Genomic DNA, 13,618 nt, shown 5'->3' with positions numbered 1-13,618 from the left:
TGAGGAATGCCATAGAGAGGACGGCGGATAAACAAGATAGAGGGAGGGAAAGAGGAGAATTCAAAAGCAAGTTCTGTGTAAATCTCTCATTCATTTATTTCTTAAAAACTTTGACGCTGACTATAACGCTTATTATAAGTGTGTGTGTGTGTGTGTGTGTGTGTGTGTGTGTGACTTCCTGACCCTGGCGACTATTATCTTCTTAGTCACTACTCACTATTTTTGCTGGCTCCTGTTGTGTGTTTGTTCAGGTGTTTGTATGTTTATTTATTAGTGATTCATGTAAAGATATAGTGAAACAAGTTGTGGGCTGCATTTTTGGCCGGTGTTACAGAGGTGGGTTGATCTGAAATGTGTGTGTGTGTGTGTGTAAGATATATGTTGCAAGTTTCAGTTTATTGCGTGGGTGTGTGAAGTATTCATTTCTCAAGCTCCTGTGTGGGAATTTGCTGTACTATACTGTGTGTGTGTGTGTGTGTGTGAGAGAGAGAGAGAGAGACAGAGAACATTATTCATCATCAGCTGAAAATAAGAGCCTACTTTTTAGTTCTGTGGTACATCGACATATAGTATCAGTTAGTGTGTTTCACTTCACCATCTCTCAGTGTGTTTGTACTTATCTCTGTGCAGACTTTCATGGGTGTGACAGAGAAGTGTACAGAAAAGGCACTGCTGTCATTTTGAGTGTACGGTCCCTCCTCAGACCCCTTATTTTTTTTTTTTTTGCAGCTGAAAGGACGCTGAATGAATGAATAGCATCTCTTTGTGAGACAGCATGACGCTTGCCTGTGTGTGCATTTATTTTGAAGATCTTTGCATGAGGAGCACATGTGGGTGTTTTCTGTAGAGTTAGAAAGGGTGTGTGAGCTTTTGCATATGGTCGTAGGAGAGTGTGAAATGTGAGGGAAAGAAGGAAACGCCGTGCGTGTGTGCAAACACATTTAGTACGTTTGTGATTTGTAAGCTTGCGTAGGTGTTAGTGTTTTCTTATCAGATTGTGAGAAATGAATAAATGGCAAACTGCTAATTTAAAAAAAAAAGTTTTAGAGGTAATTTAGTGTTTTTCAAATGACCTTAAATATAGTTTGTGTCAGAATATATTATTATATTTAAACTGCAAAAAATCTTGGCTAATTTTAACTCCCTGAGGTCACAACGAATAGTTTAAAAAACAAAAATGAATTGGTACTCTAAAACCTCTGCAGAAATAATGTTGACACTTGATCTTGGAAGTACAGTTGTATGATTAATATGTGTATCTTTGTGGTGATCATTGGTAAATAATATTATGTACAGTACACATTCAGTTTAATCAGTGAAAACTTGATCATGTTTTTGCCAGAAAGTACACACATTCAGGTTTCTGTTCATATGAGGGTGGAAACACTGAAAACCTTCACTGAACCCCAGACTATTGAAATTCTCCTACGTGGGTTACCAGCTCATCAGTGATGACACATCTATTCAAGGACAGGAAAAACTCTAGAATATATGAGGCTTTTAAATGAAAATTTTATTTGAAAAAAAGAAAAACTACTACTGAACAATTGGCTTAATAAATAAAATGTGCAAACTAAATGTTTGGTGTGTTCCTGTGGTCAGGTTGGAACCTTCTATTCATTCATCAGGAGTGAATTAAATTACTGTGAAATATTTAGCAGCTGAACGGACAATTTAGCTTGATACTTCAGCAAATCACTATAGTTCTAACATTATATAGATCATAAAGTGTAGATGCAATATGTAAGAAGAAGGTTAACAGGTTAAATGTTTGATACAATTCAAAAATTTCATACAATTCAGAAATAAGTAGTTGGTGAATTCTTCCTCTCTTGTCCATGTTAAATACAGTATAATCCTACAAATACAAACTGATATGCTGTTAATTCAGATTTTGTTAATTCACTCAGAAATAAGGCAACAGTCTCCTGACAGTTTAGCTCCTCGGCTGACAGTCGCACACTTTACAGACAAAACCACGTATGTTCATGTGCTTTCCCACCAAAGACGTGCTAATGAGTAAGTAAATTAAATGTCTGTTTAAGCTTCCCTGTAACTTCCTGTAAAATAAAACTGTTGAGGGAAGAGGCAGAAAACTGTTAAGGTGAAGGATGAGACCATTTTCATGGTGTCACGTGTGTGTTGCATGCAATGTGTAAGTGTGTGTGTGTATGAGACGGAGTAACCGCGCGTCAATCATTGAGTACCGGATATGATGTGTGAGCGCCAAACGTCTGTTGCCATGGCAACAAAGCAAACATCACTCTGATGTAGCCTGTATATAACACTGAACATTCACAAATAGAAATAGCAGTCCCTGTGTGTGTGTGTGTGTGTATGTGTGCGTGTGTGTATGTGTGCGTGTGTGTGTGTGAGTTGGTGTTTGTGTGTGTGTGCTCGTGTGTGTGGCACATGTGCTTGTGTGACTTTCCACTGAGAGAGGAGGAACTTCAGCATGCTCACATGTGTTTACACACCAACACACCATCGGTAGCTTCTTCTTATTCTGTCCCGGGTGTTTCAGTCAACATTCCCTAAAAACAGAAACGATCCTGGATAATCGGAGGGTTTCCCCTAAATTATTTAAACAGTGACTAAACTGTTCCAGGTCAAATATCAATTACACACTCATATTTACAGCCATTTCCACATTGTACCACATTTTTATGTATTTAAAAAAAATACAGCTCCTATTATAAGCATTTATTTAGAAGATATTTTCCCTTTTGACATTTACTGAGAGTGAGAGTGTAGCATTCTTGAGCGGCAACTTTCATCGCCATTGCTCTGAAGTCAGTTAGGAAAGTGTGTACTGTGTCCTTCTTATAGGGATGACCTAGGTGACTTAAATCTTAAATGAGTATTGTGTATTTGTTTTCTTGAGTCCAAGTCCTGGTTTCACCTAGTCCACGTCCTGGAAACACAAGCTTTCTCTGTATGACCACATAGTAAAACTGCTCAGCATCTCACGTACTGTGCGGTGTGATTATGTCTGTGGGCAAATCATTATTAGCATGATTGTTTCTTGAACAGAGCATCTTTTATTTGCACTTCTAGCTTCTTAAATGAACATGTTCTCCTTCAGTTCACCTTCAGTCAACATTCAAAGATATGTGTTTTGATATATCTCGTATGCCAGTATTCTACAGTTATAAGTGATTGAAAGCAAAATTGCAATGTAGCCTTCGTATGTTACTAAGTTGGCTTAATTCTTTTTCTCTGTGCTCACACACACACAAACATGCACACGCAGTTAGTGCAACACTGAGTAAACATGTCACCCTCTCTTAAGTACACGTGAATACACTTTTCCGCACTGTTATTTTGCACTTGGATACGTCTTTTTCTCTGCTTTCCCGTCTTCTTCTGTCTCATTTGTGATTTTTCTTTCTAAAACATTATGACACATTTATTTTAACCCTTTGCTCCATCGCATTGCAGTGGCTTTGCTTCCCCTCCTCTCTTTATCCTGGTCTACCCGGATACGGATACCCGGGAATAACATCCCCACTCCCTCCCGCCCCTGCTTTACGTAACGCTTAAAGCCCTGCATATCCTCCCTGGCCATGGCAACAACCACATCTGGATCACACAGACATCTAGACTGGCACTAAGGCACATGTGAGGCCCTCAAGACTTACCACAAAAGTCATGTGCAACGATAATCCTATTTCCTATTGGGCAAAGCATACTTTGGGGAGATTCTCGAAATGCACTGGTGCAGTGGGACTCCTTAGTCTGAGGTGGCTTCAAGACTTTAACTGCATGCATATAAAGTTAGAACGAGATTCAGCTTCTTTGGGGTCTCTGTCAAACTCACATTCATTGTTCTTAAGAGATCACCGTTTTCATGTGTTCCTCACATCCCAAAGTTTGGAATGAGTTTGTATTTTGCATAGGAATTTCTTTTCTCTCCTTCATCCCACTCTCCTCCTCTGCTTCCCTTTCATCTCTAGCTCCACAGTCTTTCCACTGGTTTACTGTCTGTTCGGCATTTATCCGCAGACTAGTAGTGCCCTCAGATGGCCAAACACATACATTACAAGTTCCTTCATGCAGTGGGTGGAGGGATCTCGGTCTCCAAACACTAGTCTCAAGTTTGTGTACGATGTATTCTACTTGATGGTAATTATTCACTGTTGGGAAGCGAGAGTTAATGAATCTCCATATGTGTCCACAGAGTGTGAAGTGTGTTTTGTGTTTTGCCGATGACTGATCCATCTTATTCCTAATAATTATTGTTTCATTCCTCTCAGTACTCAATGATGGGGTTGTCCTTTTTTTGTATCATTGAATGAAATAAGGAGTACCAATTTAATTAAACTTTAAGTGAAACTATAACGAAGGGATGAGCACGTCCAGCGTCTTAAAAATCTCCTTTTTGGGTCACACAGAGTTCTCCCTCTGGGTGTCGACAAGCCAAGTAAAAATGATTGGTAAAGCTTATTTTGATGCAATAGATGGTGATGGTCAGTGGCAGACTAGTGACCATGGGCGACATAGGGACCTGTGCCCAACATAGCTGTTGCCATGGTAACTGCAAAGGACCGGTGGATCGAGTTATAATTGGACAGCGCAAATGGTGGGTTGTGGGAGGGAGAGACACAGAGCACAGGGGTGGAAGATGAATTAAGGGATGAGAGAGATGGGATGGGAGAGTGAGTGAAGGCGGTGCTCTGCCTGCATAGCGCCAGTGTAGGTAAAGAGGAGGAGGAAAAGTTTCTTGAGTGAGGTCACGTGGCGTTTGTCAGATTTAATTGGGGGGTAGACACATGCATACATACGCACATTAAAAGCAAGATGTCTGTAAGAGGAGACAGCCAATGAAAGCTGCTGAACACCTACACAGATATTGCACTGCCAGCACGGTAGCAGGGAGAGATAGTTAAGCTTAGCTGAGGGGGAAATTCTCTTACTGTTTTTTTCACACCTTCTCTCTTACTCTTTCCAGTCTTCACCACTTATCTCTTTTATATATGACTAAGCGCTAAAATTCTGTGGTTTCCTACGATCCTCTTGTGTCTGCCACACCTCCTCTGCGCAACTTCGCATGCATGCAGTCAACAGATGCTCTTATCTTAACGTTACATCTTTTCGTACACAAATAGCTGTTGTGTGACAATTGAAATCGTTTCTGAAGTGACAAAAACACTTTTGTCCAAATAAGTTTGCAATAGTTTGTTGTGATTCGATCGAGAATTTAGGCATATTGAAGTCAGGCTAAAGGGAAAGCTCATTATTCTGCTCTGAATAATTGGTCAGATGTAGTTCATTACTAAGGGCTTGTAATGTTTACCCAGGGTTGTAACCACTGAGCAGCCACAGTAATCCCTCATCTCCACCCCTGCCTTCTTTCACCCTCTTTTCCTTTGAGCCAAGCTGTCCAACTCCCTCCCCTTAACACACTGTGTTTGCTGGATTGACTTGTTGAGAGCTCAGTGCAGTTGATAAGCTTTAATCTCTTACTCTCTCTCCTTGTCTCTTCTTCTAATGCCTATTAGTTTAACCCTTTCTAGAAACCCCCTGGGCTTAAAAACAGACAGCCACCCCGAATTTTTACATGACGCAAGACGCTTTACTGATGCCAGGGGACTGAGAAGCTAAAGGCATGTGAGAGTTGAGTGGCATATTGAGCTTAGGCACATTGCAGAGATGTTTCTTTTTGTTTGAGATGTCAGAATATTGTTTTTAGTCTTGTATAGTTGCACTGACCTAAATTTAGATTTGTAACTGTTTTTGAGATTTGTAACATATGTAACCCAGAACTGAATGGGTTAACTTTTTTACTACTGAGGACAGCGGCTGCCAGTGGCTCTCACAACCTTATTGGTCAGCTCCCAAGCTCCTGATGAGCCAACTGGCTTGTAGTGGTAATTAAGTCCCTCCCAGTATTGTATTTGTCTTGTGGATACATGAGCTAGGCTGCGCATGACTTCTTGACTCAGAGAATGACAAGAAATCATATCATGTGTGGAAGTCCTCTTCTTTCGTGTCTTAGTTGTGTTATATTTAAACAATAGAAATATCTTTAAATGCTTTCTCTTTGTCTCCCTCTGCCCCCCCATCTCTGGCCCCCCACACCCTTCCTCCTTTTAAGAGAAGTTCTGTTTTCACAAGTTGTTTTCTCTCCACCCACCCACCCACCCTTCTCCTCCATCCCTCTCTCCCTCCCTCCCTCCCTGCTTGCCTGCCTCTCCTGCTGAAAATGACTCTCAGTCTATTTTTACCCTCTGGTCCTCTCCACTGTTAGCCTGTTCCACCCATTTTCCCTCTCTTTCTAACCACCCCTACTCTCCTGTTTTCAATTCACTTCTTCTTCTCTGTCTCCGTCTCATGTCTCTCTCTTCTCTCCATGCCAGTGTTGCATCAGAACATTTAAAATTCTGTCTGGAGGAGGCACATTTGCATGATGGATAGATGGAAAAATGTTTGGGGATTTGAAAGGGCTTTTTTATGGTGGAAAATTACATCACTTGCCTCCCTACTGTTAGCTGCATTACTGAAAGGAAAGGTATAGCGTTACCCGAGACTGGGTTTATAATCCTTCTCAGAAGTGACTATTGCTTTACAATACAGTCAGCATTTATATTTGCACAACTTTGTTAAAACATTCAAATATAACCGACAGAATTGACCCTGCATACATAGGTTTAATGGGTGCGAATGCCCACTGTTATCTTGACCTCAGAGCCCTCATCAACATCCATCCCCTGTTCAGATTGCATAGAAAGACCTAAAACAGAGTGGCAAGTAAACAGTAGATAGCTCACTAGCGCCCCCCTGCATCGAATGGTCTTCATGGGTATTAAAGCTTGAGCCGAACATTTGTAAGAGGGAGGGCTCTTATCTAACTTCTGTTAAGTCATTGGTTGGCCTATATCTCAGTGTCGGATTTTGATTCGCGCATTCACGCGTCAGTCAAGGTTTACTACGACTCTTTCACCAATGACATAAAACTGGGGTGGGCATATTGCAAGAAACACAAAAATACATAATTTTGAGTCATTACTTGAGTGCCAGCCAGTGTGTTCGTGTGAGTTCAGTAGAGTTACATGGCGTTTCTTCCTTAATAGCATTGTGGCTGTAAGATAAGTTCAGTGTTTGTGGTGAGAACAGAAGTTGCTCGTGAGGCCGGGTGAAATTTGCATATGACTGGCATTCCAGTGCACACGCTGGCCAATCAGAGTACGCGGCGGGCAGATGACGGGTGTCTGTCTTGGCCAATAGCCGAGCGGAATTTGCCGAAGGAGGCGGGACAAGGCTGGGCGAGGTTGACAGGACGAGAAGGGGAGGGCGACGATAACGGGGGAAGGGGGGTGGGGGGGGAGCAGCAGCCTAGTTTACAACAAGAGGAAGAGGGAGGGAAAGAGAAAGAAAGGGCCAAGGCTTGCGAGAGCGAGGACGAGACAAAAATAAGGGAGTAAACTCGGGCCGGGAGCTCTGGAGATGCGATACGAGGACTTTTCTAGACCAAAACAACACTCGTAACTCCAGGTATTATACGCGGACTGGGCTGTGTGCGCGCCGATGTCGTCCGCGCGAAGTGGCTAGCTAACCTGCTGCAGACGGACGGACCTCACCAACGGCTTTAACCTAACCTACTGTATCGCTTCTTCTTAAAGTCCCCCCCCCTCCTCACCGCCACCACCTCCCTCGTCGGCTTCGGGTGCTGTATTCGGGCATCTTCAACCAGCCACTCGTTTGCTGCCTTGATAGCTTGATCGAGGAGGAGGAGAAAGAAATATAACTGCGATTCATCCCGCTTTTCTCCTCGCGGACTGGAGACAGGAGTCCTCACCGTTCTCGCTTTTTTCGCTGTGGTGTAGTCTCATCAGTTGCTAGCTAACGTCAGGTTTGTGGTCAGATCGGCCAGGTAGAAACGGAGCTGGTAAATTGTGCAGAGATGAGCTAAGTGTTAGCTAGTAGAAGGGACGATAGTGTTTATTTGCTCTCTTGATTATCAGGCTGATGGATAGCGGGCTTGTAAGCACTGGGTGATGGATGAATGCACCAGATTTACAGTCAACGACATCTGCTTATGCGTAGTAAACAAGGATAAACCCAAGTTGGTCGCTATCCTTTTATAGGTGATTTTATATCTTGACAGGTGTTAACTAAATCGTCAGGTTAAGTCAGGTGCATGGTACAATTCAGGGGTCAAGTAATGGGGAAAACAAGTTAGTATTTGGTGTAATGCACTTGTCAAACAGTCCTCGCCGGATTATTTTGGCAGCCAATACGTGTGAATACGCCTTTGTAGTTGAGACATGAGAACAATTGCGTTTCTTTTGCCTCTGTCTGTGCGGCTGGTGCACGACCAGGGGCGTTCCCGAGAGGTTGGTCCAATTTGGAGCGGTGCACTTGAGGCTCCGGTTGTTGCGAGAGACAGCTAAATCAAAGTCTGTGTGGTTTATTATGTAAATCAGCAAGTATTAAAGCAGTCTCCGTTGCACACGTTGACAATAAGCAGATTCTCACGCCGCTCTTCCAAGTTAGACGAATCACCTTAGCTCTGGTCGCCCCAATTTGCTTGTTGCAGTGCTGTTTAGCCTGATCGATAAGGTGCCCTCTTACAGCAGCCCTTCAGCTGTTTTACTCGGAGGCTTTATGTTCTTCTTCATACCTGCCGATCCCACCTGTCTGCAGCACTATTTTAACCGCAGACCAAGGTTTGACATGGCCCAGAAAGACTGCGTAGTTTCCGGGTGCAAGTATTAATCCAGGCCGCGGATGTGCTCGAGGCCTTGTTAACCCCTTCATGGCCAAGCTGCTGTAGTAATGTAAACAAACAGGGAGAGAGGGCATCGGGGGTAATTAGACCAAAGGGAGGAGGAACGTTGCCTTCGATCATAATCATCTTTTCAGTGGGTCGTCTATACACTGTTGCATTCTTACCAATGTAACTTAAGTTTTGTATGTCATTGTAATCGTTTATAGTACATTTTGTCCACTGATGTTTGGTTGTTCCGTGTGCGTTATTAGATTGCGGCATTCTGCGATACGGAGAGATGGACTCTACTTGACAGATATATTTCATTTTTCCTCACATTGGAATAAAAAAAAAGAATACCTCTGTATGCTACATCTTGAAATCCTCATGATGCAGGAGGGTGATGCAGTAATAATTGTGAATGATGACTGCAACCTGTAGGGATGAAACGGATACAGACACCATTGAGCACTTGTCGTCATCTGTGAGCTTCCAAACAGTATCGGCTCGAGATTTTGGATTAAAAATGTTTCATTACCTGGATTTCTGTGTGTTGTAGAGGAGAGAATTTAAAAGGACATATCATTATTATTATTATTTTTTTTTTTTTTGAGAAACGTCAAGGATTTCATTCAACCATGTTCTCATCAGAGAATCCCCAGTATCTCCGCCAAGGATTAAGCATGTTTGGTTAGTCCCTGTCCCTTACCTTAATGAATGTATGGAAATACTGTGTTCTTTTTTTTTTGCCAAATCTGTATAAGTATTTCATTATTGTTTAGTTGTAACATAATGCAGTTCTTAAGTGTTTAATTAACATTCTTACTGAATATGTTTTTGAAGGCTGAAGCCAGATATTGCTACTTGAAAGTCTTTGGCATACGTATCCTTATTAAGAGATTTTTCAAAAATAAAGGACATTAAGATAATATGACTTACACAGTCCTTTATTCCTTTATGAGGTTCAGAGTGTACCAGCTTCTGTTCCCTATCCAGTCTGTTATTGAGAACAGAGAGTCCTGTGGTACATCTGCTGTTGTTGCAGTGATTTAACCAGTTAAGTGGCTGGAGGTGTGCTGCTTGTATTCTTGGTGGTTCTCAAAGTGCTGATATTGTTTTATTCTGCCAGGCATGTAGCTAGTGTCACAGATGTTAACCAGCCCCTAGTTCGATGACTAAAATGAAAGCCAGTAGTTCTCTTCATACTGTCATAGCCTAAGGGCTGGGCTCTAGCATATGTCTGATTTTAGTATATTTCTTTGTGGTACCATCAGTCATAACTAATAAAAAAAAAGGATGCATGATCACATTGCAGACTAATTTTTAAAAAATGACTAGAACAAGTGAGTGGAGTAGGAATGCATTTCTGGTGGGAGTGTTGCACTGAGGGCCCTGATTCCCCAAATAAGGAAATAGGCCTGGTTCTCTTGAATGTGATATCTGAGCAGGGAGCATATTATGAAGTTATGGACATCAGATGGTGTTGGCTGTTAATAATAAGTAATACTGTTTTCCTCCGCAGTGTGGACCAATGTAGAGCCCCGGTCAGTTCCAGTCTTCCCCTGGCATTCATTGGTCCCTTTCCTGGCACCAACCCAATCAGATGCTTCTTCTCAGCCAGGAGAGGGCCAGCACCCAGTCAACCACCCCCAAGCAGCCAGTCTGAAGACAGGTACCTTAATACCTTTCTCGCAGACAGAGTGACTATAGAACATTTGTTATCACCAGTTTTATGTAATTTTCCTTGGGTTTTAATACTGTTTTGAATACCACATATTGTTTACTTTTCCATGAATAAGTATGCATCTCTTTGTTGTTTTTCCTCAGAGTGTCAGGGGGTGGCAGCGCTGTCACAGGAGCCTGCAGAGGCACCTCCCACTGTAGAAAGAGGTCCCCCGTCCCGGCCTCCCCCCTCTTCTGATGAGCCGCCTCCAGAGAAGGAAAAAGGAGATGCAGAGAGGGAGAGGCCTGACAGCGAGACGGAGAGTGATGTGGATGACCCGTTAGTGCAGTTTTGATTTTTTATAGTGATTTTTTTTTTTTATGTGAAGAGATGTGAGGTTACATGAACACATAAAGACACTGCATATACACCCTCATGTGTTACCAGTGTCTGTATATAAGAGTGGTTATGTATTTGTCCAAGTCAGCCTTTGCAGTCATTTTCTGTGTGGTACTGTGTACCCACACATACAGTAAGGGAGTGTGATATTTTCTGTATCCTCACGCTAATTTGGGCAGAAGAGCTCAGTGCCAGAACAAAGCAGATGGGAACAAAAGCATTCCATCTCTGGGCTCTATCACTATATGAAAGGCAGTGGCCAGGCTGTCAGCCATTGAAGTGAATGAGCTATCTGCTGAATCTGCTGATGTATCTCATGGGAGATGAACTACTTGTGCTGTGTGTCTACATCTGATAGATTTGCAGCTCTACGGTACATAATACTTGTTCTGAAGTAGAAAATTAGTCACTTTTTGAATATTAAAGATGGAAAGGAAAGTAGTGTTTATGTGTAAGGCTGCATGTTCGCATTGTTGTCTAGGGAGGTATCTGCTGAAGATTATAAACAGGGGGCTGTTTTTTGTCCCCTTTCAGCTTCCTCCCAGGAGTTGTACCAGAGCAGCCCCTCTCTACATCACCAGTAAAGAGACGCACTCAGTCCCTCAGTGCACTTCCCAAAGATGGAGACAAGAGCAGCCCTGGAAAGGTAACCTTTTCATTGCTCCTACTAGAATATCAAAATTTTCAATGTTCTTTCAGTAAAACGTGTAATGTAATATCCGTTTGTCTTTTTTTCTCACTTGCTCAGAGGGAGAAGGACCACATACGGCGGCCGATGAATGCATTCATGATTTTCAGTAAGCGCCATCGAGCATTGGTGCACCAGCGGCACCCAAACCAGGACAACAGGACAGTCAGCAAGATTCTGGGGGAATGGTGGTATGCTCTGGGACCCAAGGAGAAGCAGAAGTACCATGATTTGGCGTTCCAGGTATGCAGATGCATTTTCAGACAATAAAAACCCTCCACAGAATTGAATAACATACTAGTACTTCTGTGCTAACCTATACTGCATGTACTATATGTTTGTCTCCTTTTCACTTACTCCCTCCTTCTTGTCCCCTCTCCTTTTCCCAGGTAAAAGAGGCCCACTTTAAGGCGCACCCAGACTGGAAATGGTGCAATAAAGACAGGAAGAAATCCAGCTCTGAAGGTCGTGGGGTCCCAGGGGGCAAAGACATCAGAGAGAGGAGCATGTCTGAGTCTACAGGTTGGTTTCACCCAGCTCTCAAATATACAACAACAACAACCACACACACACACACACACACACATATAAATATTTCAGTAACATCTGTCATTTACAATATTTCTATCCTCTTCAGTCCTCTTGATGGTCCTTTTTTTGCCCCCTGATAGAGCCCCATTCTGTGGAGCTGAAGGGGGTTGGTCCAGGTCTGGCATCTGAAAGGAGTACAGGAGAAGGTCATGTGGGCCAGCTTACCCGTCCCCGAGCCTTTTCTCAGAGTGCCATGCACAGCCTGGAGCGGAGTGATAGGGGTAATACACAGGCCCTGGCAGAACTGGCACAGGTAAGGTATTACAACAGCTTGTGGACCTGGAAAGTTGATTTTGTAACATGCAATCTGGCGTATTGTGAACAACAAAGAGGAAACAATCATCACTGCTGGGGACTAACAGTGTTTTATTGCTGTTTTTGTAAGCACAATTTGATTAAAAAAACAGAGCTTGTTTTCCAGTGCAGTCATTGCAAAAAAAAAAAAAAAATATTATGTGGCAGATTTGCTTTTTACAAACATTGAAAAAATTACCGGTACATGTTTAACATTTCTCTCATTTTAGATGAAAATAAGAAAACAAACACAAATAGTAAACAAATACTATAAGGCATTTCTGCTATTTGGTCTTTTATGTCACGATTTCAGATGTGTGGGGATGGTGGCAGCCAGTTTTCAAGCCATGCCCCACCCCTGTCGCAGTCCCAGCGGGGGGTCAGTGAGGACATGACCAGTGATGAAGAACGCATGGTCATCTGTGAGGAGGAGGGAGATGATGATGTCATTGGTGAGAAATCAAACTCATGAAGCCATATGTTAAATTAGTGATATTAAAAGTGTCAATGCACTTTCCTGTGTCACTGACCTACTTAATAAATTTCCAGCAGCTACATGTTGCCCTTGTGTTACATTGCCACAGAATACTTTGCGAAACTATCATGAGGGGTTTTTTTGTGTGGTTTTATTTATTCTCTCTGTGCTGTTTGTTCCTTACCTACAAATATAGCCTAGAAAATAGTGTTCTTACCTCTTCCATGTTTTGTTTTTATGGCTCGGATTGCATTGAAAGTTGATTCAGACACTTGCGGCTTTCGCATCATATCGTTTAAACTGTAATTACAAGCAGCCAAGTGGGAAAACCCATTCATTCGACTTGAATTTCTGATACTGATGATATCTCCCACTTGGTGAAAAGAACTACAGGCATGTGAACAAACTGTTGGCAGAATGGCTGCAAATGCTCCACTGCTGACATTTACATTAAAATAAAATATAATATTAACACTAATACAGTTGATTCGGCTCATTTTATCTGAGCTAAACTGTTCTCATTCTGTCGACATTGCATGAATGCAGCATTATTAGTGTATATTTTTATTTTCTGCAGAGGACCCCTATCCTAGCAGTTCCATAGACCTCAAGTGTAAGGAGCGGGTGACTGACAGCGATAGTGATAACGGTTCTGGAGACGAAAGCGATCGAAAGGTAACATTATTTTTCTCCTGACACTTTTTAGTTTATCACATACAAATTTGCTATTTAAAGGTAGTTGCCTTCTGCGGTATCTTCCTTTTCTCAAAATATTTTTCTGTCCATCTGTCTTTCTTT

At 42.3% G+C, this 13,618-nt stretch overlaps 1 protein-coding gene across 3 annotated transcripts in view; it reads left to right on the top strand.

Annotated features, from left to right (window-relative positions):
- Nucleotides 1-13,618, top strand: part of cicb (capicua transcriptional repressor b) — a 37,209-nt gene that overhangs the window by 12,817 nt on the left and 10,774 nt on the right. For all 3 annotated transcript variants that reach the window (XM_041044139.1, XM_041044138.1, XM_041044136.1), the window contains exons 3-10: nt 10,233-10,382; nt 10,538-10,712; nt 11,307-11,418; nt 11,521-11,703; nt 11,850-11,982; nt 12,132-12,304; nt 12,659-12,797; nt 13,398-13,495. In XM_041044139.1, coding sequence (XP_040900073.1) covers nt 10,233-10,382; nt 10,538-10,712; nt 11,307-11,418; nt 11,521-11,703; nt 11,850-11,982; nt 12,132-12,304; nt 12,659-12,797; nt 13,398-13,495 — 1,163 coding nt within the window. The remainder of the gene's footprint in view (nt 1-10,232; nt 10,383-10,537; nt 10,713-11,306; nt 11,419-11,520; nt 11,704-11,849; nt 11,983-12,131; nt 12,305-12,658; nt 12,798-13,397; nt 13,496-13,618) is intronic.

Source organism: Toxotes jaculatrix, chromosome 8, assembly GCF_017976425.1.
Source record: "Toxotes jaculatrix isolate fToxJac2 chromosome 8, fToxJac2.pri, whole genome shotgun sequence".
NCBI classification, from domain to species: domain Eukaryota; kingdom Metazoa; phylum Chordata; class Actinopteri; family Toxotidae; genus Toxotes; species Toxotes jaculatrix.
Note: the sequence above shows the minus strand (reverse complement) of the source record. Positions and strands in the feature narration are given on the sequence as shown.